The following is a 23,837-nucleotide window of genomic DNA, read 5'->3' as shown; positions in this document are numbered from 1 at the left end:
CAATTGGCTGATAATCACAGTAATATAAATGATTTTCTCTGTACTGAAGTGCTTTCTCTGAAAGTTAATAAAGCTCATTCAATATCGCCTACAGTTTTACAACACTGTAATGGAATAATGTAATGAGTACAATGTGAATATAGTACAAAAGCCAATGTAAAGTTAAAAATGGATCTAGGATAGTGCTGTTCTTGAATATGAGCAGTACAAGGTATGAATTACTTCTTTGAGCTGGCTACAGGAGTTAATCTGCAAACAATGCAGCCCGGCTCACATTCAGGTTCACTCCTGATTTTTTTTTCCTCCAAGATCTGCTTCCTACCCTTTTTTTCCAGTTGTTTTGAATGCACTCAACCTTGCTATTGCCATAAAGGTGATCATGCTTTTAGGTTGGTATCTTCCAGATTTGTACTGGAATTTGGTGGTAAAAATGGTTTTACAAACTTCCATGAGAATGTGATATAAGGACACAGCAGAAAACCAACTCTATTTAAAATTTTCAGCACAAATCCCAGGTCAGTTTGGAACTTTCAGGAATGTGTAGCCCTGTGACTTACGAGAATTGCCTCCTGCAGTAGTTGAACACCTTTAAATTGCTTTCACTATGTGCAAACAGAATTTTATTAAATTTCATTGTTTTGGAATCCACCCATACCTTGTATACCCATAATGCCAAGTCTGTTGACATAAGAGCACATTAATTGTATATGTAAGACCTCTAGCCCCCTTTTCCCCCTCTGCATGAATAAGACAAAGCCGTATTTAGGGAGAAATTGGCTTTGTCTGCCTGTAAATGAGGATCACCTGAAAGGCAGTCTCATAAGAAGTTGACAGTAATCAGTAATGCCAAATCCTCATTGCAGCAGTGGCATTTTCACCAACTGTATGGCCGATTTTGCAATTAAGAACACACAAAGAATTATTCCTTTCTTGTGTAACAATACTTTAATATTAATAAAAAGTGGTTTTATAGTTCAAGATTACAAATAAAAAATATTTCATCTTGACCCTTTTGCTACTTTCCCTCAAATAGTCTTGAAATTTTAGCTAGGAAGTGTTAAAAAACACAAGGTGGATGGATGCTTGCTCTGCTAAAAGCTGAAGGACTCCCTCCCCACTTTGCCATCACCAGATGTTTTGGAATGGAAGGTTTTGCTCCAAGTAATCCTGAAGAGCATACTGTGTCTCTCGTGGCAGGTGAGACCATGGGGGCACACACCACCACCAGATCCTTTCAAGCTGGACACAGCTGGGAGTGTACTAAAAGGAACGAATGAAGCGCCTCTCCAACTACCAGGCTGCATCAAGAAGGCACAACATAAACAATGGTAAAGTCAGTAAACAAAATTTTACTGTAATATTTCATAACACAGATACTGTATTTCTGTTTTAAGTGTAAAGCTACTGTCTTACACAGGAAAGATGGATAGACCCTTTTCCAAGACTAATATGGATACAATAAATACGGAGTTTTACATACTAGATCTGTACACAGAAACTTTGTCCCACAGCCATAAAAATTTACATTTAACAGTGCAACATATAATTTAATCCTTTATTTATCTGACATAGGATGTTTACTTACTGAACACAAGCAACTACCTGGTTTTAATATACATATTTTATATATATATATTATATATATATATATTCAACAATCTGTACAGGTTTCTAAACATAAAACTCCAAAAAGGCACAATCGTCTATACAACATGTACAAAAATGGCTGGAGCTGACAAGAAACAACAATTATTGGTCAAGAGTTCATGATTGCACGAAGATTAGTAATGAGTTTGTGTCAGAAAAATGTGCTTTAAGGAAAGGAAGGTTTGCAAAGAAACCTGTGTTATTTAAAAAAAAAACCAAAAATAAAAACACAATGAAAAACAAAAACTAGGTTGCTATCACAAGTCTATCCTCATCGTCACTGCTGCCATCGCTAAACTGCACCGTGTTTTGCTGCCGGGGCAAGGCAGCTGGCCTGTGTACCTGTCTGTCCGGGGACACAGTTCGGTGGACCGGGGACTTGGTTAACGTGTCGGGATTCGCCTTGGAGTGGGGCTCTGCCTGGGCAGCCCTCTTCAGCTGCAGGGACGGGACGTCGTGCTTTGGCTTGGCAGGATTTGTGAGGTCAGTCTTTTCAGGATCTGCTTTCCCTGCACCATCGGGTCGCTTGCTGTTGGTCAGCGGGGTGGGCTCGGGATGGCTCTTCCCACTGTACCGCTGGCCACCAGCTGCTGCCTGAGGAGAAGCATCCCTGCCGGCCTGGCCGACCTCAGACGCAGGGAAGCTGACAGGAGGCTCCAGCTGGGCCTCACAGGCTTTGCTGCCTGTGGCAGGCACCTCGCAGGCTCCCTGTCCCTCAGCACCTACAGGGCTGACGGAGGGGATGAGGGTCGGCAGGGCGATGTTCAGTATCTGCAAGCCAGGAATGTGGGCCTGTGGGCTGGGGTTGCCCTGTGGGGCAGCACCAGCGGTCAAAACCTGGAGGCCCACGGCATTCAGGGTGATTCCCGAAGGGCGCATTTGCGGGGCGATGTTTGTGTTAGCCAGGCCCAAGATGTTCACTGTCTCCATGCCCAGCGGGGGCAGAGGCTGCAGACTAGGCGTGCCAAGACCTTGGATGCCTGGCAGGCTCACCTGGCCGATGGGAATACATGGCACCACGCTGTTCACCTCGGCAACTCCCATGGGATTTGCAGTGGCACTGACGGCCACGCCACCCGTCTCACCGAGGGCACTGGTAGTTCTGTGAATCACACTAACAGCAGGGATAGTGAGCTGAACCGGCCCTGCCTGGATAGGAACAAAGGTGGAGTAGGTGGCCAGGCCAGCAGGGACCACCTGAATCCCCCCGACTGGTACCGTGCCACAGGGAGCCTTGGCTTGCTGCTGCGAGTGCAGGGGGAGGTGGCTGAAGAGGTGAGTCTGGGGAGCCCTCTGCTCGGCAGCAGGCTGCAGGCACCTGGCCAACTTCTCCTCTGGGATTTCAGCGTAGGGCAACGGTGCTGTTTGCATGCCGTGGTCCACTGGCGAGGAGGGAGAGCTGATGGAGGGTGTGCTCTGGGAGAGAACAACACAGGCATATTAGTGCGGTGGCCACTGCTATCCTTGAGTGAAATGAAAATACAAGGTAGCTGCCGAGTGCTTCCCACACTGCCTTATAAGAAAAAACAACAATAAACTGGTTCACAATATATACTGCCCAGCTTGAACAATGATCTAATTTCCTTCCTTTCTTTTTCCAACTCCTTCCTCACCAACTAATTGAATTTTCCTCTCCTAATTAGGAGAGGCTAATTTCTCTTGAACACTAGTACTTGAAAACATTGCTGCATATCCTTTGTACATGTTTTTTTAAGGAGTGAGAAGGCTTTGGAGAACTGTTTTCTGTGGAAATCACCGCAGGCAAGAAGCGTAAGCTGGCATTTCTGATGCACTGGGTTCCTCTCCTGGAAGCATTACAGCCTCCAGCAAGCAGAGGCAGGATCATGGCACATCTGTCTGTAGGTTCTCCTGACATGGAAGACAGGCAATATAAAATGACAAGAGACGGATGACAACTACAGTGCCTGCAGAGGCAGAAGTGACAGGCTGATACTGGAGTGAGATGTGGGACTCTCACCCCACTGCTGCCTCAGCTCACCATGGCTTGATGCACACACCTGGACTAACAATCATATTTATATGTTCCTTTTTCTTCTCATATAGCCTATATTAATGACCAAGGCTGGCAACTCCCTTCCTAAAAACTCCTAAACCAAGAAGTCTTAAATTGCAATTGCAGTCTCTCAGTACCTTTTAGTTTTAGGCATATTCACAACACATAGAGTGATGCAATCTTACTTATTTATATAGTCCTAAATGCTAATTCTGTGATTTTGACCAAACTCTCAAGAAATCTCTAGAGCAGGCAGGCAAAAAAAAAAAAAAAGAAACATGAACAGTAATGCCTTTGAAAACTGCTGGTATGAAATATATAGGTTAAAGTAGAATATGATTTACAGACTATGCAGTGCCAATCAGTCTAAATGGGAAGATGGGTGTGAGAAGGAAGCCAACATCTTTCTTAGAATTAAGTCCTGTCTGACACCTCACAAGAAATCCTGATAAACTGGTACGGATGCTTTTGAAGGAACATACAACAGCCTTCCTGAGCTGTCTCGACCCTTGTCTTGATTGCAAGAAGTGGGATCCACAACCATTCACAATAGAAACAGACTGTAGACGAGCCATCAGACACACGGCTGCTGCTTCTTTTGGTCTGGGAAAGTAGGTGGTAGTCTGGAGAGGAATTACTGCCTTTTATTACTTAGAAGCCTTTTTTTTTTTTTTTCCCCCTTTAGTATCTTGATGTAGACAATTATTAGAGCTATATTGATGAAGGCTTTTTAACATTGTTAATTGTGTGAATATTTTCTTGAGGCTTCAGTGGTTCTGTTCGATGAGGAGCGTACTCAGTCAAATGTCTTTCTGGTATCTATTGGCAACATCTGAAACCCCAAATCCAAATTATCAAGATCCTACCCCTTTTTTGGCAGGTATATACCGTGATCAGAGACCATTAATTTTATTCTCTGCCATACTACAAAACTGCTCCAATTTACATTTGCCACACGGACTCACAGTTCTACGAGGAAGAATGGACCAATGCCAAACAATGACATACAGCAATCATTTTTAGTGTTTCTTCTTGTCAATAGTTCACTATCTCAAATGTTGTAAGAAAGAAATCCAGTAATACAGGTTTTTAAGGAAGAAAGAAGCCAGTAAGTATTTAAACCAGAATGAAATTTTTTCTTACTGTTTATGCTTTAGAAAATTTCCTGCTGCTTAGTTTTCTATAACTACATGCATATACTATTTGTAAATACTGCATTCATCACAGATAAGGCAGTAATTTCTTCTTTATTTAAATTACATTTAAACTACACTTTGCATCACATTTATCTGAGCATTACTCTGTAGAGCTCTAGTTCCTTCATGTTCTGCAGTAAGAAATCTTTATCCCTTATCCTTAGGGTCAGTCAGGTATGTGACTTGTACCATCCCCATTACAGCCCATTAAAATATTGCATTAAAATACTGTTAAAAGCTTAACACCAGCCAGTTTTCCTCTGTGACTTCCTTAGCAGAGCTTTAAAGGCAACAGTCACCAAAATTACTGAACGCCCCTGCAGCCTTGCATACAGTCTGACCTCATCCTTCCGCACACTGCTCTGAAGAGCTGTGTGTCTATAATAGGCATAGGCAAAATTGATCCTTTTCTGATTAAAATATTCTTTCAGCTTGGAGAAAAACAGAGCTCAGGTCTCAGTTCTGAGCTTGCCTCTCCTTTTGTTATTGTGCAAAGACCATCTTGAACATCTGGTGCTCCTAGTTCTGCTACTAAGCATATTTGGAGGAGAGATAAACAACTGCACAATTTTTTTATGGTGATAAAGCAAACCCCCTTGGGACTAAACTAATTTCCCTTGGGACTAAACTAATTTCCCTTGGGAATTACCTATGATTCTATCTTCATATTTCAGAGTGAAATGACTTCTGAATTCTACCACTTTACTCTGAAAACTTCACCACTGTATGTTCATTCCAAGTATCTGTTATAGCTCTTATTTGTCAGACAATCTACCAGCTCCAAATTTCAGCTGAAACGACTGTATACAATTAATCCTTTCACAGAGAATGCAATCAAAATAAAGAATTTGAAAAGCAGTGCTCCTACAACATTGTTGCTTCTAGAGTCCTACGCATCTGTGCTTTGATCACTTTTAATGCTTCTTAAAGACTCATCAGCCAACTCTAAGAATAAAGGGAAAGCCAAACATTTTGATATTTGAAAAATCTCCCAAAATATCTTTGAAAGGAGGATTTAAAATCCCACTCTCTCCCCAGAATCAGACACTCCTACCTTTGTAAGAGCTGCAGTTGATATTAAGGAGTGGCCCATGGCTGCTTCTGGATCTGGGTAATCCACAGACATCTGGTGACCTGGAGATGTAGGAGCAATGTCTGCCAGTGCTGCACTAGCACTGCAGGGTGCCACTCCTCTCTCCTGGGCTTTATCCTCATGTGCTTCCTGATGGGTGAATTCTGCTGGTGACCTGGAGGTCCTGCTAACCGACTGTGCCGTGCTAAGGACCGTCATCTTTGTGAGCAATGCTTTTGGCAGACCATCCATAGAGTCTGTGTGAACCCCAGCAAAACAGTCTGGAAGTCTGATGTCTTCATCTGTGCTGCCAGCATCCTGCAGGCCGTGTCGAGAGGGGTGATGCTGGGGGCTGGCTGTCACTGAGGGGGTTGTGGATAGGACTGACTCAGCCTGACTATCTTCATCATCATCTTCATTGTCATTTTCATCTTCATCAGCACCATCAGACTCCTCCACATCATATCCTGACCGGTCACAGCCAAATCGTTGCTTCTCACCTGCAAAAGTGGGAATTAGAAGATAAGCCAATGAAGGTCCTGGATAGGTTGGGAAGGAGGTGGGAGAGAGTAATTAGAAACACCAAAATAACACATGGCACATGCATTTTTTCAGTCACATCCCATTCCATCAACACAACAGGGAAAATTTTCATTTTTGGTCTTATTTTCCAGTGTACATCCATGTTGTTTTTAACCTTCTAGATCCAGCTGTTTGCTTTTAAGCCACTTATAACCATTTGCTGCAAGTCACCCTTCACTCTCTCACCTGGGGAGAAGTGAGCAGATTCCCGGTTCATTAATTTCCCAGTGACGACATACGAAGTTGGTCTGCCAACCTTAGCGGTGGGATATTCTCTAGCTGGTTCTGACTCATAAGTGGGTGTCCTTGTACCTAATATAAATCACTGCTGCAAAGGTTTTTGAAGGATGCAAACAGAAAGACTGGAGGCTGTTAGTCAGGAATCTGTCTCCTTAACAGGCAAAAGAGACCAAAATTAGACCTCACCAGATTTCTTCACTTTGCTAATGTTTTGAAAGGTTTATTAACAAGTCACCCAAGATATCCTGGGAGGCCCTCATCCTCTCAAAACTTAACAATGCATGAAACTGCTCATATGAGCACATGCTCATATGAAGAAGCCCTCCTGATTTCAAGTCATAAAGTCAAACTGCTGTCTAGTGGTAAATTTCTCTATAAAATATAGCTCTACTGCAGCTTCTCACCTTCTTTTATATCACAACTTGGAAAGAAATACTCATCCTTAGTGAAGAGACAGAAAATCCCATCTGCTGTATCTGACTTCAAGCCAGACTGTCTTGGATCTTATTTTCTAAAAGACAAAATGCTTTGAATGCACTAACATTTTATATTCAACTAAAGGTCTGTCTGCTGAGCTGTCCAAAAAAAAATTATCAGCATAAAAATCATTTGGCTCTGCAAAAGCAATGACAGCTGGTTAGTTAAAATCTCAGGGATCCTGTTCTAGGGAAATCTACACAGCAATTTATCATCAACATGAACAATTCTGAAAAAAAAAAAATCAAACGCAGACCCAGACCCTTAAAAGAATCTGAATTTACTACCAATGCCTTTGGTTGCTATGTGGCAGAAACCAAAATAAGCACCTTGAACTCCAGGTAAAATAAACGGGTTTAATTGAGCTAACTCTCCATAAGCTACCCTCCATTGTAAGCCTTTATGGTTTCAAATGAGCAATGTAATTAGGAATGAGACTAACAGTTATTGGAAAAAAAATCCCTCTCTAATGACTTTGCCCCTCTTTGACTATAAAGTAATTTATACATGAACTTAATAGAGAAACCATAGAATTTCTGTATTTACTACAGCAGGCACGAAACGGAAATGTTATTAAAAACACCCCAAATCCTCCAGGTCATTGGAACAATGCTAAGAAAAGTATGTTCTAGAGTTTTAACTATTCTTCATAATTCCCATCTACAGATAAAGTTGTTCAGAAACAAAAATACATTTTGGTGGAAAAATTAATTCAGTAAGCTCCATTAATTCAGTAAGCTCCATTAAAATATTGGTAGGATTGTTAGAAATATTATTAACAAAGCCACATGGAGTTTTCGATGTTTTTTTCTCTATACTTCTGTCATTTCTATTCTTCAAACAAACAGTGCTTCTTCATCATTAATTTGCAAAGCAAACACATCCAAAACATTAGGACCTCTACATATGTTTGATTTCTGAATGGAAATAATTTCCCTTGATGGTTCTGCAGCAGATCTTGAAGACTTCTCCATGTGTAACATCTAGAGGATGATCCATGCATTTACTGCAACTCTTTAAACAATGCACAGGGCATTGCAAAGTCTTGGATTCAGTCTGGACTCTCTTTGGCTTCTTTACCAACATCACATAACTATTCCCTGGGAAATCCTACTTGCTTTTCTTTTTTCTCCCTCTCTTTACATGAATCACATTTTGTGTGAAAGTTGATGTCAATCACGAGTGACTATCTCCATCGGCAAGAGAAACTACCTGAAATGATTAGATTGACTTGTCATATTTGTAAAGCAAGGAAAACATAAGATCAAACAATGCTCTAGTTTATAATAAGAAACTCCTTTTTCAAATCAACATTTAAACTGCTGCATGATTTACTAGCAAATGCTGCTTATGTAGAAATCTCCTACATACATCTTGGCTTTCTAGAATAAAACCTTGGAGAGGAAAAGGGGAACTGTGTGTGGGCATAAATTCCTTACACGCAGGACTCGGTGGGATATCATTTCCCTCTATTATTTCCCTGTTTACCTCCACCCTTTGTGCATTTGCCAGCTTCTATTTAAGCGTGGTTGGTTACCTGTAGCCAGAGCCTGCAGTGTAGGCGAGGTGACAGCAATCATTGTGGTTCCCTTACTCCCACACCGCTTTGAAACATCAGATGACAAAAACACACTACCTGACTAGCTTGCTCTGGCAATGTACAAAGGAATACTCTGCTCTGGATTTATACCTGTGTGCACATTTGCTGAAACAAGAGGTGCCCAAGCTTTAACGATTAGTGATCCCGTTAAGCATTACTGTAAATCAGTGGAGCTGCAAAGGACCTGATGCTGGAGTTTCAAGCGGTGGAAGACCCAAGTAGGTCATGAGGTCTTCTCTATATGAGGCATCGAGCTGAGGGTGGGATCACTCCTTGTGGTAAAAGACTCTTTTCCAAGCACTGTCTTGTTAACCAAGTAGCACGGGCCCTGATCGATTCTGGTAATTGTACACTGCCTGCTAAAGTTCCTTGGCAGTTTTAATTGGGGAAAAATTAATTGATTCCTATCTTAAAATATGCACAATTATAACCATATGCTTATGTAGCTGATATATATAACTAGAACTGACTCAATTTCCAAAGGGAACAAAATTACTTCTGTGTTTATCTTTATATGAGGTTGTAAAGCAGTGTGGAATATTTTAGAATGAAGGATGTGTTATAAATTTAAAGACCACTAGCATATGGGGAAATTGCTTTTGGCATGAAAGTTCACAGGTTTTTTCTTAAAAAGAAAACAGGGAAAAAGGTTTCACACTATTAAGTGAAGGCTTATGAAAGCTACTTCTCTTTCAAATATGTAACTCTCACCATTTTAACAGAAAGACTGCTCAAGACTGCCTCAATTTTTTATAAAGAGTGTTTTTGGAAGAATAGGGAATGTCTCTCTCTCATCCTCTTGTCAACTCCTGCAATTTTTTCTTTTAAACCCTTAGAAAGACTCCTTCTTCTTGGACTTCATAGGAGAAAGTGGAACTTCTGGCTACAGAACTGAACTCTGAAAAGATAAGGAACAGCTGGAAATAAAGGTGTAACAGAAACATGGACACAACTTTTGACTGGAGATTTTGACTGTTTGACTGCTATAATTATATTTAATAAAATAACTGAGGTTTTAATCCAGTATATTGAAGTAAGTGTATACAAATCATAGGCAAAAATCATCTTAGTCCTTTCATTTATTTTGTTGTCAGTCCTCAGTTAATTAATCAGCTGCGTATTGTGGCTGTGATATTGATAAGCTTGCTGGCTAAGCTCTCGGAGTACTGACATTTTACCCTGAAGTGAGAAAGAAAAAGCTCCAAGTTCCTTAGCACAATAGCATTAGTTGAATTTATCAGCATCCTAATATGTCCATTAGTGAAACATGTGGGGCTGATAAATCCACCCACTGCTTTTTCCAGTTATGCTGCTATGAATTAGGTAACTAAAATAGGTCTCCCCTTGTACTTTGTTTTAGAAGTTTTTAAAACAAAAAAGTACTTTGTTTTAAAAAATTTCCCTATTGGAGTCCTTTGCTGTACATGGTTTTAACAATGGCCATCTAATTATCACCATACTGCAACATACTAAAAGAAAGTTCCACCAGAATCTCAGCTTGCATTTTTACTTGTGATATTATCACCAATTAGTACATCACATGACCTGACTTATCAGGCCCTGCTACAGACTTCACAATTTCTGCATCAACTGCAGTGATAAAGTTCAACAGCTTGTAACTTAGTCGTATTTGGTTATATCTTAATCATGGTTAGGTAGATTGCTCGTGCAAAGAGCAAAATGTTTATTTTTGTTCTTTCACTGGCAGGAAGACCTGAAAGACCTGAAAATAGAAGTCCAAACTGCTGAAGTTTTACACATTCCAAAGCAAATGGACAGTCACGTAGATAACTACAGGACTGCTATTAAGCTCTGCTTATACAGATAAAGACATAACTTACTGAGCATGTTGGTCTCTTCACTATCTATTCCAGTCTAAATTTAAATTTACTGGCTCTTAGCATCTGAGTAATACGAAGTAGTGTTTATCATCTCAAATTGTGGAAGTATCTTCAGCTGTGGATTAATATCTATTTAAAAGCATTTTAAAATAAAGCATCTGTTCTATGTTATATATTCTCCATCAAACTCAAGAAGGAAAAAGCCCAATAACATGTCAATAAAGGCAGAAATATTTTTTAGTATGTCATTGTATTATCATAAACTGGAAAGTAAGGTCTGTATGTCATCAATGCACACTCTATTTTCCAAACAATTACAAGCTTAGACTTGCCTTTCTCCTACTGTAGTGGTCCGGTAACCATTCAATCAGATTTTAAAGAGGGTAAAACATGTTTTAAGTACTGTGAGACAGCACTAGCGTCTATATCCAAACTTGCTGTCTTTCTATGTCTGTTCATAAGCTTTGATTGACTGATTTCAGTCTTGCTTCAGCTACTGTCCACTGCTCATCACCATCAAACAGGACTCAAGAGTGACATCTACTGGGTTAAACTCAAACTGGTAATAGCCAGCGCTACTCAGAAATCATTAAAAAAAAACCCAATCCTGTGGGCTTTTGATTTTCATTCCTAAGAGTATGGAAAGTAACAAAGTAAAACTAACCAAAAAGTAAGAGTAACCCCTGTTTAAAAGGATTATTTACACCTAAGCCTTCCTGAGTAACATGTATATTGTTACTATTGTTACTACCCTAGCAGTAGGTAGTCTATTTCCAGGCTGTGTTGTAGGGCTCCAGTATACTCTGATGTACATCTAGTTGAAGACTAGACACTGATATTTAAAAAATTTAAAAATTAAAAAAATTCAAATTGTTGTAAGCTGTACAGAACCAGCCTTCCATTCTATCTGCAAAAGGAGGATACTGTTGCAAGGATTTTAATTTCTTTTCACTCCTTAAACATAGGTGCAGTGAAAACACACCCTGTGTCATGATTAAGCTAATGAAGAGCCATGGAAACTCACTTAAGATCTGCTATAAGTAATATATAGCTAATTAACTTGAAACCATTGTATCTTTAGAAGGATTTAATACTGCAAAAATGATTTTTTTTTTCCTATATGTATATAAATACATACCTGAAACTTACAATTAGGTCTTTCCACTGGTGAAGTAATATCTGGGATAAAATTCCTCCACAGAGACCCTTTTAAAGAGTATAACTGTTTAAATTTTAAGACAAATTATTGCTGTTTGTAAGACTGAATAGCAAAATGTTGGATCAACATGGCCAAAGAGGATATCCCCAGTTGCAGTCTGTCACACTAAACAGTTCACCTCATCTGACAATTTAATTCCGATATTAACATTCCTTACATTGTAACCCTGTATTTTGGTGACAAGAACATTCCACAGAGCAGAAGATGAAAGATAAATGGACTAAGGAATGGCTTTGAATACAAAAAGCCAAGCCAGAAAGTAGTTACTAATACCCAAATGATGACAACTACAAAGACTGCTATGTTAAAAGCTCTGATCACATACAGCCTCAGACAGCTAGAGAGCATCTCTTTCTTTTTCCCTAGATGCTACAGCACAACAAGATTTCAGCTTCTCAAATTACTGCAAAATAGCCTCTGCATGTGTGTATCTGTGTATCCTGCCATCAGGATTGTGTACAATTTTGCACTCCTTATTCAATCTGCATGCATTATTAATCTATACTGTCACTGGGTCAAAGCTGACTTCTCGTATGACTCTAAAAGATTATATATTCAAATAATTGTGACTGCCTGTGCTTTAAAAAACCCCAAGCCCAAACATAAAAATAGAACCAGCAAATTCCCTAGTAAATAAAAGGTTGGTGGCTTCGTTAAGTTTCTGGATAATTTCTCTAATACAAAGTCTCGTGGGAGACATACAGCTTAGTTATTTTAAGCAAGGGTGAAGACATTTTTATTACCATAATAACAATCAGTATTCCAAGTGTTCAAATAACAGATTAGCTAGAGACAGACAGACAGACATTCTGTGGGTCAGGAGACAAGCCAATCTCACACAGCCTACAGGAGGAAGAAATCTATTTCTTTTGAGGTCATAGTTATTTCTTATCAGATTTTCTGCACCTTCCTCACCAGCATCTCATGTTGCCTTCCTCTGAGGAAAGAGATGGGACCAGACAGACCACTCTGAGAGAGAGATCGTTTCTGACAACCACACAACTCCTGAAGTAAAAAATGTATGCATTTAAAGACGTCAGTTTTTAAAACACCGAAAAGATTATTTGACATAAACCTCTCAGCAATGCACATCAGAGAGAGGAGGGGTGAAGGAGCCAAAGACTAACACCATGAGTGAAGCTTGTGGCCAAAGGCCCATCATGTTTTCCTTTGCAAGTAACTACTGGCAGGACTCTCCCTTGAGCCCAGACCTGGCATGAGGGGTGCTGGCCCCAACAGGAGCTCTGCTGCACTGCTGTCGTGGTTTAAACCCAGTCAGGTAACTCGTTCACTCACTTCCCCCCTTCTTGCCCTCCCCCTGCTCCCGGAGGGACGGAGAGGAGGATCAAAAAGAATGCAACTCCCACGGGTTGAGATAAGAACAGTTTAGTAACTAAGGTATAACACAAATCACTACTGCTACCACCAATGATAATAATGATAAAGGAAATAACAAGGGAAGAGAATACAACACCTCACCACTAGCCAACCAATAACTCACCACCCAGGCCCGACCAAGCACTGACCCATACCTCCTCCAACCCTGCAGTCTCCCAGCCCTTCCGGCTAACTCCCAGTTACATCCTGGGCATGACGTGCTGTGGTATGGAATACCTCTTTGGTCAGTTTGGGTCAGGTGTCCTGTCTCTGCTTCCTCCTGGCTTCCCCTCCTCCCTGGCAGAGCATAAGGCTCACAAAGTCCTTGGCCAAACCAAAACATCGCTATCAGCTCTCTTCCCAGGCCGAAAGCCAAAACACCGCACTGCACCAGCTACCAAGAAGGAGAAACATGGCTGCTACTGCTGAACCCAGGACAACTGCCCTGGGGAAAGGGCATCCAAAGAGGTGACTGAAGCTGCTTTGTAAACTGAGACTGATCAGACACCTAAGAAAATAAACATATTCAATCACATTCAAACACAATGAAAAATTTCGCATGTACAAGATTTTGGAAAGGGCAACAGTTCCACCTACATTTAAAAAAGCCTGTATGCAAATACATCACACTTTTTTTTTTGTCTCCTGTCTGTCTTAGAAATGGGCCAACAAGCAAGTTTCTGAATTATCAGGAGAAATATTTTCATGTGTGAAAGGTGAGATGACAGATGAAGTCACATTTTAAAAGTGTACAGTTACTCACTGAATTTACATGGACAATAGCCAATGCCCTTTGCCGGATTTTTTTGAGGCTGAACTGGTTTGGCTACAGCAAACGTGTGTTTATCACAGGCTTTATTCCCATTTCTTGGATAGGACTTTGGTGCTGAGCTTTGTGCTACACACCTGGTTTTACTATGGGTACCTGAGCCACATCACTCAGATAAGGTAGAGATTTTATCACCAAGTTGATAGGCTTGATTTTTTTATGGTTTTTAGTTAAAGCAAGAAGTGTTACCTGCTCTATTTTATTTTTTTTCTTGGAGGGTGGTGGGGTGGTGTGTGGAAACATCTTAAAATAAAATTTCTGGTAGAATTTCAAGGATTATGTAGCAAAACCTGCTGAATGTTTGTCTTGCCTTTTTTCCAACATTTATTAAGTAATTACTGTGTTGAAGCAAAGTACATAGTTCAAGGAATACATAATATATTTACACTATGGTTATACACACCTATACATGATATGTAAAAAGACAGTCTCTCTCCCCTCTCAGTAGTCTTAAAGCCAAAGAAAAGCAACCTTTCAACAAACGTTTGAAAGGGCTTACTTCTACTAAGTGTTACTGATAATTCTGTTAACATTTGAAACATTTCCCATTACATTATAACCACAAATGCAATTTTTAATGTATGCAATTGAGAATATCAATTTATCAATCAGTAAAATGTTTCCAGTTCCTAGGAAATGGAAACCCCTGCTCAGATGTACTTTATAAAGCTAAATAAAATGTCAAAAGCTACAGAATGTAATTGCTTTTTTTTTTTTGCATCACAGGAAGGTTAAAAATGTTAGTGGGAACTGTTCCCATGTGAGAAAAGGACAGTAATTTGTACTGCTGCTTACCTTCTCTGTTTGGTACCTCAAATTGCAAAGGGGGGCCCATGTTTTTAGCTTATTGAAAAGGACTATATTGAAGAATGCCAAAAAGGGGAAAATGCAGGTTTCTTTGTACCTAGCACACCACTGAATCATACCAGCTGAGTCATATTCCCGGCATTATTTAGAATTAGATTCAAGCTGATTCGCTTATTCTGCTGGCTGTTGCCATATGGGACCAAGCGCATTCATCTTTCTTGCCCTTTACTGTTTAAATAAAGACCCCCACTGCTTTCTTTTCTCAAAACCTCATCTTCAATCTAATAAACTATTCCACTGAAAGAAGAAAAATACAAGGCAAGGCGACACAACTCATCTCCCTGCTGAGAAACCAGAGGAAGAAGAAAATGCAACCGCTGCACTGACACATGCCAAGACCTGAAACAGCCCTAATGCACAACCTTGTTCTCCACCCCACTGCACCTGGTGCAGTTACATCTTCCTTATTATGGTGAGCAAAACCCACATAAACCTAGTTTGGCCCTCTTTGACTGTCCTTGATCTCATTTCCTCTTCAGCGGAGCCATCTCAAGATGTGGGAAATGCAAAATCCCAATTATTAGCAAATACATTCATTTTGATAACACTTTCATCACTAATGGAGAAATAGAACAGGTCAAGATGAATAATGTTGGTAATTTTTAAATTATTTCTACCTGTTGATTTATGCCTAATTATTTGTGAAAGGGGACAGAACTTTACACTGGAAGAAGGCAGCCCACCTTGCAGAACACTCAGCAACATATTTGTGATTCTGATGGCATGTTAGTGATGTAATTTTTATGCAATGTGCATCTCAAAAAGTTTGCCAATTACATGCACATCCATTTTCAAAGAAATCCTACATTTGGCTACCTTTTTTTTTCCAGGCAAACAGCTGTTTTGCTGGTATTTTCAGTCTTGTCATATTTAACTGTGAAACTGTTGAAGTTAAACTGCATAACACTTTGTGAAAAATTCAGCAGCAATTTATCTTTAGCATATGCTTGTCATTTCTTTAGATGAAAATTTTTCCAGCATTGCTTATTCCCTTGGATTAGCTTCTAAGTTTTTCATCTCTGTATCTATTCGTGATGAAGAATTTAAAATCTTTGGAAATGAAAGGGTAAGAAATTGGAATGACTAAATAAATAAAAAATTCAATAAAGAAAGATGATTTTATTTCTTACCGAATTCTTCTTCTCCATCCTGGTCATCTACTAAGGCTACCGAGACTCCCAAATCCATGCATTTCTTGCTATGTGCCTTTGACTTCATATGTTTGGTTAAATTTCCTTAAGAAGAAATGAAAAAAATTATCTGTTCTGTGACTATATGACTGTACACAAATATATACCCAACATGTCTGTATCTTATTCAGCTACATTTGTAATCACCTGTAAAATTTGATTTCACACTTGATAGAACCTTGCCCCTCAATGCAAGCTGTCAAGGGCTGAAGCCGATTCACCATCCGGAACGTCTCTGGATACATCTCACGAAGCTCTTTACTGAGATCATAGAATCACACAATCACGTAGGTTGGGAAAGGCCTTTAAGATCATCAAGCCCAACCATTACCCCAGGACTGCCAAGCTCACCACTAAATGTATCACTGAGGGCCTCATCTACACAGTCTTTTTGAACACTTCCAGGTACACTGATTCTGTAACTTCCCCGGGCAGCCTGTTCCAATGCCTGATCACCATCTCAGTGAAGAAGTTCTTCTGAATATCCGATCTAAACCTCCCCATGTGCATGAGGTCGTTACCTCTTGTCCTATCACTTGTTACTTGGAAAAAAGAGACCAATCCCCACCTCACCAGAACCTCCTTTCAGGTAGCTGAAGAGAGCAATAAGGTCCCCCCTAAGCCTCCTTTTCTCCAGACTAAACAACCCCAGTTCCCTCGGCCATTCCCCATAAGACTTGTGCTTCAGGCCCTTCAACAGCTTTGTTGCACTTTTCCAGACTTGCTCTACCACCTCAAAGTCTTTCTTGCAGTGACGGGCCCAGAACTGAACACATTATTCGAGATGTGGCCTCACCAGTGCCAATTACAGGGGGATGATCACTGCCCTCGCCCTCCTGGCCACACTATTGCTGCTACGTGATTGCTGCCAGGATGCTGTTGGCCTTGGCTGCCTGAGCATGAGCTGCTCATGTTCAGCTCTGTCAATCAGCACCCTCAGATCCTTTTTTGCCAAGCAGCTTTCCAGACACTCTTCCCCAAGACTGTAACGTTATATGGGATTATGGTGACCCAAGTGTAGGATCCCTCACTGAGTCTCACTGACCCTCATACAACTGTCCTTAGCCCATCGATCCAGCTTGTCCAGATCCCTCTGCAGAGCCTCCCTACCCTTCAGCAGATAGGCATTCCCAGCCAACTTGGTGTCATCCACAAATTTACTGATCCCCTCATCCAGCTCATCAATGAAGATGTTAAACAACACTGGCCTTGACACCGAGCCTTGAGGGACACCACTAGTGACCAGTCACCAACTAGATGTGATGCCATTTACCACTACTCTTTGGGCTCAGCCAACCAGCCAGTTTCCAACCCAGTGAAGAATTCACCTATCCAGGCCATGAGCAGCCAATTTCTCCGGGAGAACACTGTGGGAGACAGTGTCAAATGCTTTACTTAAGTCTAAATAGACAATGTCCACAGCCTCTCCCTCACCAACCAGGCAGGTCACCTTATCGTAGAAGATCAGGCTGCTCAAGAAAGACCTGCCTTTCATGAACCCATGCTGACTGTACCTCATCCCTCTGTTTTCCAGCATGTGCTTTATCATCTCACTTAGGATCATCTGCTCAGTGACCTTCCCTGGAGCTGAGGTCAGTTCAGCACTCTTGAGTGTAACCCATCTGGCCCCATAGATTTGTGTATGTCTCTGTGGAGCAGGAGGTCACTAACCACTTCTTCCTGAATCATGGGAACTTCAATCAGCTCCCTATTTCTGCAAACGAGTTCAGGGAACCGAGTACCCTGAGGATGGCTGGTGTGACTATTAAAGACTGAGGCAAAGGCAGCATTAAGTACCTCAGCCTTTTCCTCATCCTCAGTCACTAGGTTTCCTCTAGCATCCAGTTGAGGATGAAGGTTCTCCTTGGCCCTCCTTTTATTGTTAATATATTTGTAAAAGTACTTTTTATTACCTTTTATGGCAGTGGCCAGATTAAGTTCTGCCTGTGCCTTTGCCTTTCTAACTTTCTCTCTACATAACCTAACAACATTCCTGTACTTTTTATGGGGTAACTGTCCCTTCTTCCACAGGTGATAAATCCCCCTTTTTTTAATCCTGAGTCCAAGCAGCTCAGCCAGGCTGGTCTCTTCCCTGCCTGCTCCTGCACCCTGAATTACTTGAAGAGTAATTCTGCCAATCAGTGTCCTAAACAGCCCCAGGTCAGCCCTCTGGAAGTCTAAGGTGGAGGTATTGCTGACCTCCTTCCTGACTTCTCCAAAGACTGAAAATTCAATCATTTCATGATTGCTTTGCCCAAGACAGCCTCCAACCATCACATCACCCACCAGTCCTTCTCTGTTGACGAAGAGCAAATCTAGCCAGGCATTTCCCCCAGTTGTCTCACTAACCAGCTATGTTAGGAAGTTATTTTTCACACCTCCAAGAACCTCCTGGATTGTTTCTTCTCTGCTGTGTTGTACTTCCAGCAGACATGTGGTAGATTTAAGTCCCCCACGAGAACAAGGACAAGTGATCATGAAACTTCTCCCAGTTGTTTGAAGAATGCTTTATCTGTAGCTTCATCCTGCCTGGGTGGTTGATAACAGACTCCTACCAGGATATCTGCTTGGCTGGCCTTCTCTCTGATCATCACCCCCAAACATTCACTGTTCTCACTCACAACATTGAGTTCAGGCAGTTGATGTACTCCCTGACGTACAATGCAACTCTACCACCTCTTTTTCCTTGTCCATCCCTTCTGAAGAGACTGTAGACATCCATTGCAGCACTCCAATCATGCAAATAACACAGCAGGATAGAAATCCTAGATGATGATGCATTTTGCACCGGTGTAAAAGATCCCTCACTTGTTTATGGCAAAGTATAAAAATGGATGACTCAGTCTTCAAAGACATGTAGACAGAAAACTATTGCATGAAACTGGAAGTTCATATCTATCTTGAAGCTCATTTAGCATTTGATGGATTCTATTTTTACTGTCATCATTTTCATTGCCAAGCTAAATAAACAGATAAATTCTATACAAAATCAGTTTATGAACATATTCAATCTGAATCTCAGAAGTGAATGGCTAACTGCTAAGGGGCCCTGCAAGCTGCTTTCCCCTTCTTTGAAAAGGCAATACAGCAGCAAATAGAATCAAGAAAAGGTTAAGGGTAGATCAGAAACCTGTAAATTATGATATTTGTGCAATGTACATTATTACATGTAACTGCTCACTTTACACTTAAATTTCCTACTGTCTCTCAAAAAAAAATGGGAGAAATACAGTGGTGGAAATGGCAACTCTTCCCTGGTTATGGAGTACTTTATTCCTGCTTTCAAATTAAGGTAGTCATTCACCCCAAATTTCAAAATAATTGTGATGAAGCTATATGAATATATTAAGTCACCAACAGCAAATTTCCTGGCTTTACATACTGCATGAAGTTACTGGCTATACTATCCTGTCATGAAGTCTGTGGTTTGCCAAACATCAACCACTCAACTCTGTGACTGACTCTGCCAGGAGTAATAGCAACAGCCGGGCACAGCAACTACAGAAGAGGAAGCGAATACAAGTATATGCTACAACTGAAACCAAGGAGAATTTTATTGGGCAGAACTTAATTACTCAAACTTGGCCAGCATGCCTACTCTGCAAAAGCCATAATCAGAATTTACTGGATTCACATTCTGGAATTTCACCTTAAAAGCAACATGATGACCCAGTCTGTCAGGATGCAGTGATAGGTTTTGACACATGTAAAGACTATCCATCCCACTTTCTGCAGCACTGGCTTATTTCTTGGAAGCTTTCCACCCAATTGCTGAGCAGTCTCGAACCCACTAAAAATACAAATGTTTCCGAGGTTACAGCTGGGGGGATTACTGCTAAATGATGTTGAGAGCCAAGAAAAAATTTACTGCTTAGAATTTTTTCGCTGAAAGTATTTTGGCTGTGAACTTCTCCTGTCTGCTTCACTTCTCTTGAGTCTAGATCTACCACTGCTTAATATACCACCTGCTTAAATTAGGATGAATTTAAGTATATGGTGTAAACAGGCTTCAAAAAGTTGGGATCCATCTTTGGGTCTTAGAAGGTCAAGTGGAAAGTGAACCTTGTCCTTCAAAGACATTTTAATATAGTAATTCAATAAAGACCAATTTCTTTTCCAGAGCAGTAAGATAAGTGCCAACAGCAGTACAATATATGGCAATCTCATACTTCCAAAAGAACATTGCTGGGGACTTCAAATTCTGTGTTCCCACCCTTATCTAGGATGGGCAGCTAACCAGCTCACTTGTGTTCACCTAACTTTCATCATACTCCTATAGGATTTCCCTTTTCAACTCCAATTTCTCACCCACCATGGCATGCCACAGTTCATTCATGTAAAGATCTGAATAAACATATCTGAATAAATATACAGAAGACAAAGGAAAAGGGAATCAGAAACTACAAATATCTGAAGCACTACACAAAAACCCTCCACAGAAAGACAACTTCTTTAGCTCATTAATAGCCAAATGGGAAAAGACAAGAATTATACTTTAAAGTAGAAAGAAAAAAGGGGAGAAATATACACAGAAAAGTACCCCTACCTTTAGTTTTGAAGGAGAAGTTGCAGTAATTGCAGTGGTAAGGACGGACATCCGTATGCGTGCGAATATGCTTCTTCAGCATGCTAGGTTTCTTGCAACGTATTCCACATTCTTCACAGATATATTTCCCTCTCCCTCTCCCCCGAACATACACATAGTCTTCATTTGACTTGTACCTAACAGCACCGTAAGAGTAAGGCAATCAGTTGTAATGGGAAAATGATTCTAGTTAGAAACCCTAATCTACCAGAATTTCATATAAATAAATATAAAAGATGAAAATGAATGTCTGTCAAAACCAATCTTATTATTTTTCTGCTCAAATTCTGCATTTATTTGTTAAATGTCTATCTAGACTTTTCACTAGGTAACCATGGACTTGTTTAGGAATAACATTACATCGTTTTTAAGAAAGGTATCATCTGATACTAGGCATTCAAAGATTTCAAATTTCCTCTTTGCAACACAGGAACATTCTTTTAAAAAGTGCCAGCTCTTGGAAGCAGGTTTGGGCACCATGAAGAAGCTTTAAAAGGGCACTTTTGAGACCCTCTGAGGCATTGGGTGCAGAAAAGGAACATTAGTTAGACAATGGGAAAATCTTTAAAATTCCCTACCAATGTGCTCTGGACTCAGCCTATTTAGTCTCTAGATGGAAAAAGTCACTGAGGTTCAATTACATCCTTCATATCTTTGTTCAAGGATGCCAAAGATGGTGCTTAGCTTTTGTTACCTGGTCCCTGCAACATTTGCATCTGAGCAGAGACATGTAGCAATGTTTTACCTGGGCAGCTGGTAATGGCTTAACTGCTGGTTTAGACTGAATTCAAACCAGGCACCAATAAATGGAAAGCCCTAGAGCCCACACAGGTTACAAGAATAATAAAATATGCACCATTTGTGCTCAGAATTTTTAGATGTGTCATTGGCACTCTTCTACTAGAAAACGTGTTTTGTAAGATGCTGTACATAGCACAACACCGTGGCTAACAACTGTTATCCGTATCAGGCAACTGATTTAAAGTATTAAGGTGCATGAGCAAGGGCTCTCAGTAAATATTTCCATGGCACTTTTCAAATCAGGAGTTCTCCAGCCTGTGAATGCCACAGCAAACTGCCAGGCAGCGACTGCTGCTTAGCCCCTGGACTATATCCTCTCCAGCTACAGTTATACAACCATACTGCAGAACAGGTATTATTTATCACGTATGAGAAAAATAGGAAAATAATTTACATCTATGGCTGTATCCAGCTGCCTTTACTGCTGATGAATGTTCATCCTCTGGAAAAGAAAATTAATCGCATTGCCTACTGTTCTTTATTTCATTACTCCTCCTCGTAACTCTCATGGCTCCATGCTTCTGACGACTTTCCATTTTTCTTGGAAACACAAACCAACATTCACAGACCACAATATGGGAATGGTTGTTTGAAATAAATCAATCAGGAAGTAATATCTCTGCAAATTCTAGAATCAGGGGAAAAATATCTTCCCAATGATAACTAGCATACAAAATACAATACTTGCCCTCCATCAAATATTTTAACTCTTCTTGGTTCAGTTTTGATAAAGGAGTTTTCTTTGTCATGCTCAGTGCTTGATTCAGAGTTTTCCTTATTACTGAATTCAGTGGCAGTCAATTTTTTTCTATTTAATGCTCGCTGAAAGAAAATGAGATATGCATATCATTAAAATGAGTATCTTTCATATGCCATTCAAACCTGCAAGTTATGATGAATAAAAGCATCATAAAAGCCACAATTATAATAACCTATTAAAAAATATTTAGGTATATGAAACAAAAAGTGTCTTTTGCTTAACTTCTCTACTGTGCATTGACTATTTGTGGACTGGTAAATCTGTATGGAGATTATGGCACTGTAGGAAATCAGGAGTGTTTTGAATCTGCAGTAGAAGGTATCTCCTCTGGGAAGATGAAGGTGCTGTTTTCTAGTTTACAGATAGCCTTCTTCAGAGAGAAGATGCTTACAGTCAAACCCAAGTGCCTTCTGAACAGCTACAGCTTCACTCCTTTGCCCTCAATGTGGCAACTGGACTGCACAGACGAGGCTCTGCAGCTGCATGATACACTGCTCCCCACAATTTAACAAAAAGGGGGAAACTTCAGTGTGTAACCAGTTACCCATGCCTTTTCTCCACTCCTCAAATCTTGATATTTCAGTATTGCATTCCCAGCGACAGCTGCCCTCTTCCTGGTGTCTACCATAGCAGGGCAAGGCTTCCCTGACTGCTTTCCATCCTATCTCTGTGGGCCTCGGGTCTCACCCGCCAATCCACAACCCAGCAGCACCTCATCGCTGGCAGAAGCTGCTTTCCTACAGCACAGTAAAGAGGAGAAGGGTGGGAAGGAGGGGCATGCTGAGGGAAGATACTAACAGGTAACATTTCTGATTGCTAGTATTTTGCAAAAAATATACCTGTTTTAGTGTGGAAATTTACTGTTCCCAATTTGCTGAGGTTATAACAGGGGCTTCAGAACCTTTCCAAAGCAGGACTCCACATTTAATTTCCACTAGCAGACCCAATTACATGAAAAAGTGTACCAGTTGTCTAGCAGAACAAAAACACATTTCTCCATCTCCCCTGATTATTAATCAAGGAATTGGGAAAAAAAAAAAAAAGACAAGAAGGATGAGTTCCCCCAACATTTGCCAATTAAAATCTACTCCTTCCAAATCTAGGATATTTATAAAATGGGCAACAATGAAGAAGTGATCCAATTAGGCAGCAATTATTACTGCTGTATTTATAAACTGTTCTACCCACGTAGCTGGCACACTTACCACATTTGCTCATATTGGTAAGTGAATAAAATGATGAGAGGTAAAAAAAAAAGAAGCCTGGTCTTATGTTTTCTACTCATTATAAAATGCTGTAAGCTTGCAAACTCTTGGCAAGAGGAATGACTTCACTGGCTGACTTAAAATGACTGATGGTCACTTAAAATGACACTGGTTGTTATCTATATTGCAGGGTGACATCATTCTGGCACCCAATCCTTGCCCATAGTCCACCATGCAGCCTCAGCCACCGCCTTTACTTCCCACATGATGAGGCATGTGGATGATGAGGAAGACAGATCAGAGGAAAAGCATCTTATTTAATTCAAAGCCCTTAG

The 23,837-nt window shown here is 40.5% G+C and overlaps 1 protein-coding gene across 11 annotated transcripts in view; it reads right to left on the bottom strand.

The window, feature by feature from the left end:
* The window catches only part of HIVEP1 (HIVEP zinc finger 1), a 133,790-nt gene that overhangs the window by 5,740 nt on the left and 104,213 nt on the right, over nucleotides 1-23,837 (bottom strand). For 8 of the 11 annotated variants that reach the window (XM_062617904.1, XM_062617908.1, XM_062617907.1 and 5 more), the window contains 5 exons: nucleotides 22,226-22,359; nucleotides 20,698-20,873; nucleotides 16,092-16,196; nucleotides 5,912-6,429; nucleotides 1,330-3,063 (listed from right to left, as the gene is read on the bottom strand). In XM_062617904.1, coding sequence (XP_062473888.1) covers nucleotides 1,894-3,063; nucleotides 5,912-6,429; nucleotides 16,092-16,196; nucleotides 20,698-20,873; nucleotides 22,226-22,359 — 2,103 coding nt within the window. In that variant the 3' untranslated portion in view covers nucleotides 1,330-1,893. Of the gene's footprint in view, nucleotides 1-1,329; nucleotides 3,064-5,911; nucleotides 6,430-16,091; nucleotides 16,197-20,697; nucleotides 20,874-22,225; nucleotides 22,360-23,837 lie in introns of those variants that run through there. The other 3 variants (XR_009964637.1, XR_009964636.1, XR_009964638.1) reach the window with 1 other exon arrangement.

The sequence above is a fragment of the Pezoporus occidentalis genome, unplaced genomic scaffold (genome assembly GCF_034315485.1).
Source record: "Pezoporus occidentalis ecotype Australia unplaced genomic scaffold, CSIRO_AGI_Poc_V1 ctg2, whole genome shotgun sequence".
NCBI classification, from domain to species: domain Eukaryota; kingdom Metazoa; phylum Chordata; class Aves; order Psittaciformes; family Psittacidae; genus Pezoporus; species Pezoporus occidentalis.
Note: the sequence above shows the minus strand (reverse complement) of the source record. Positions and strands in the feature narration are given on the sequence as shown.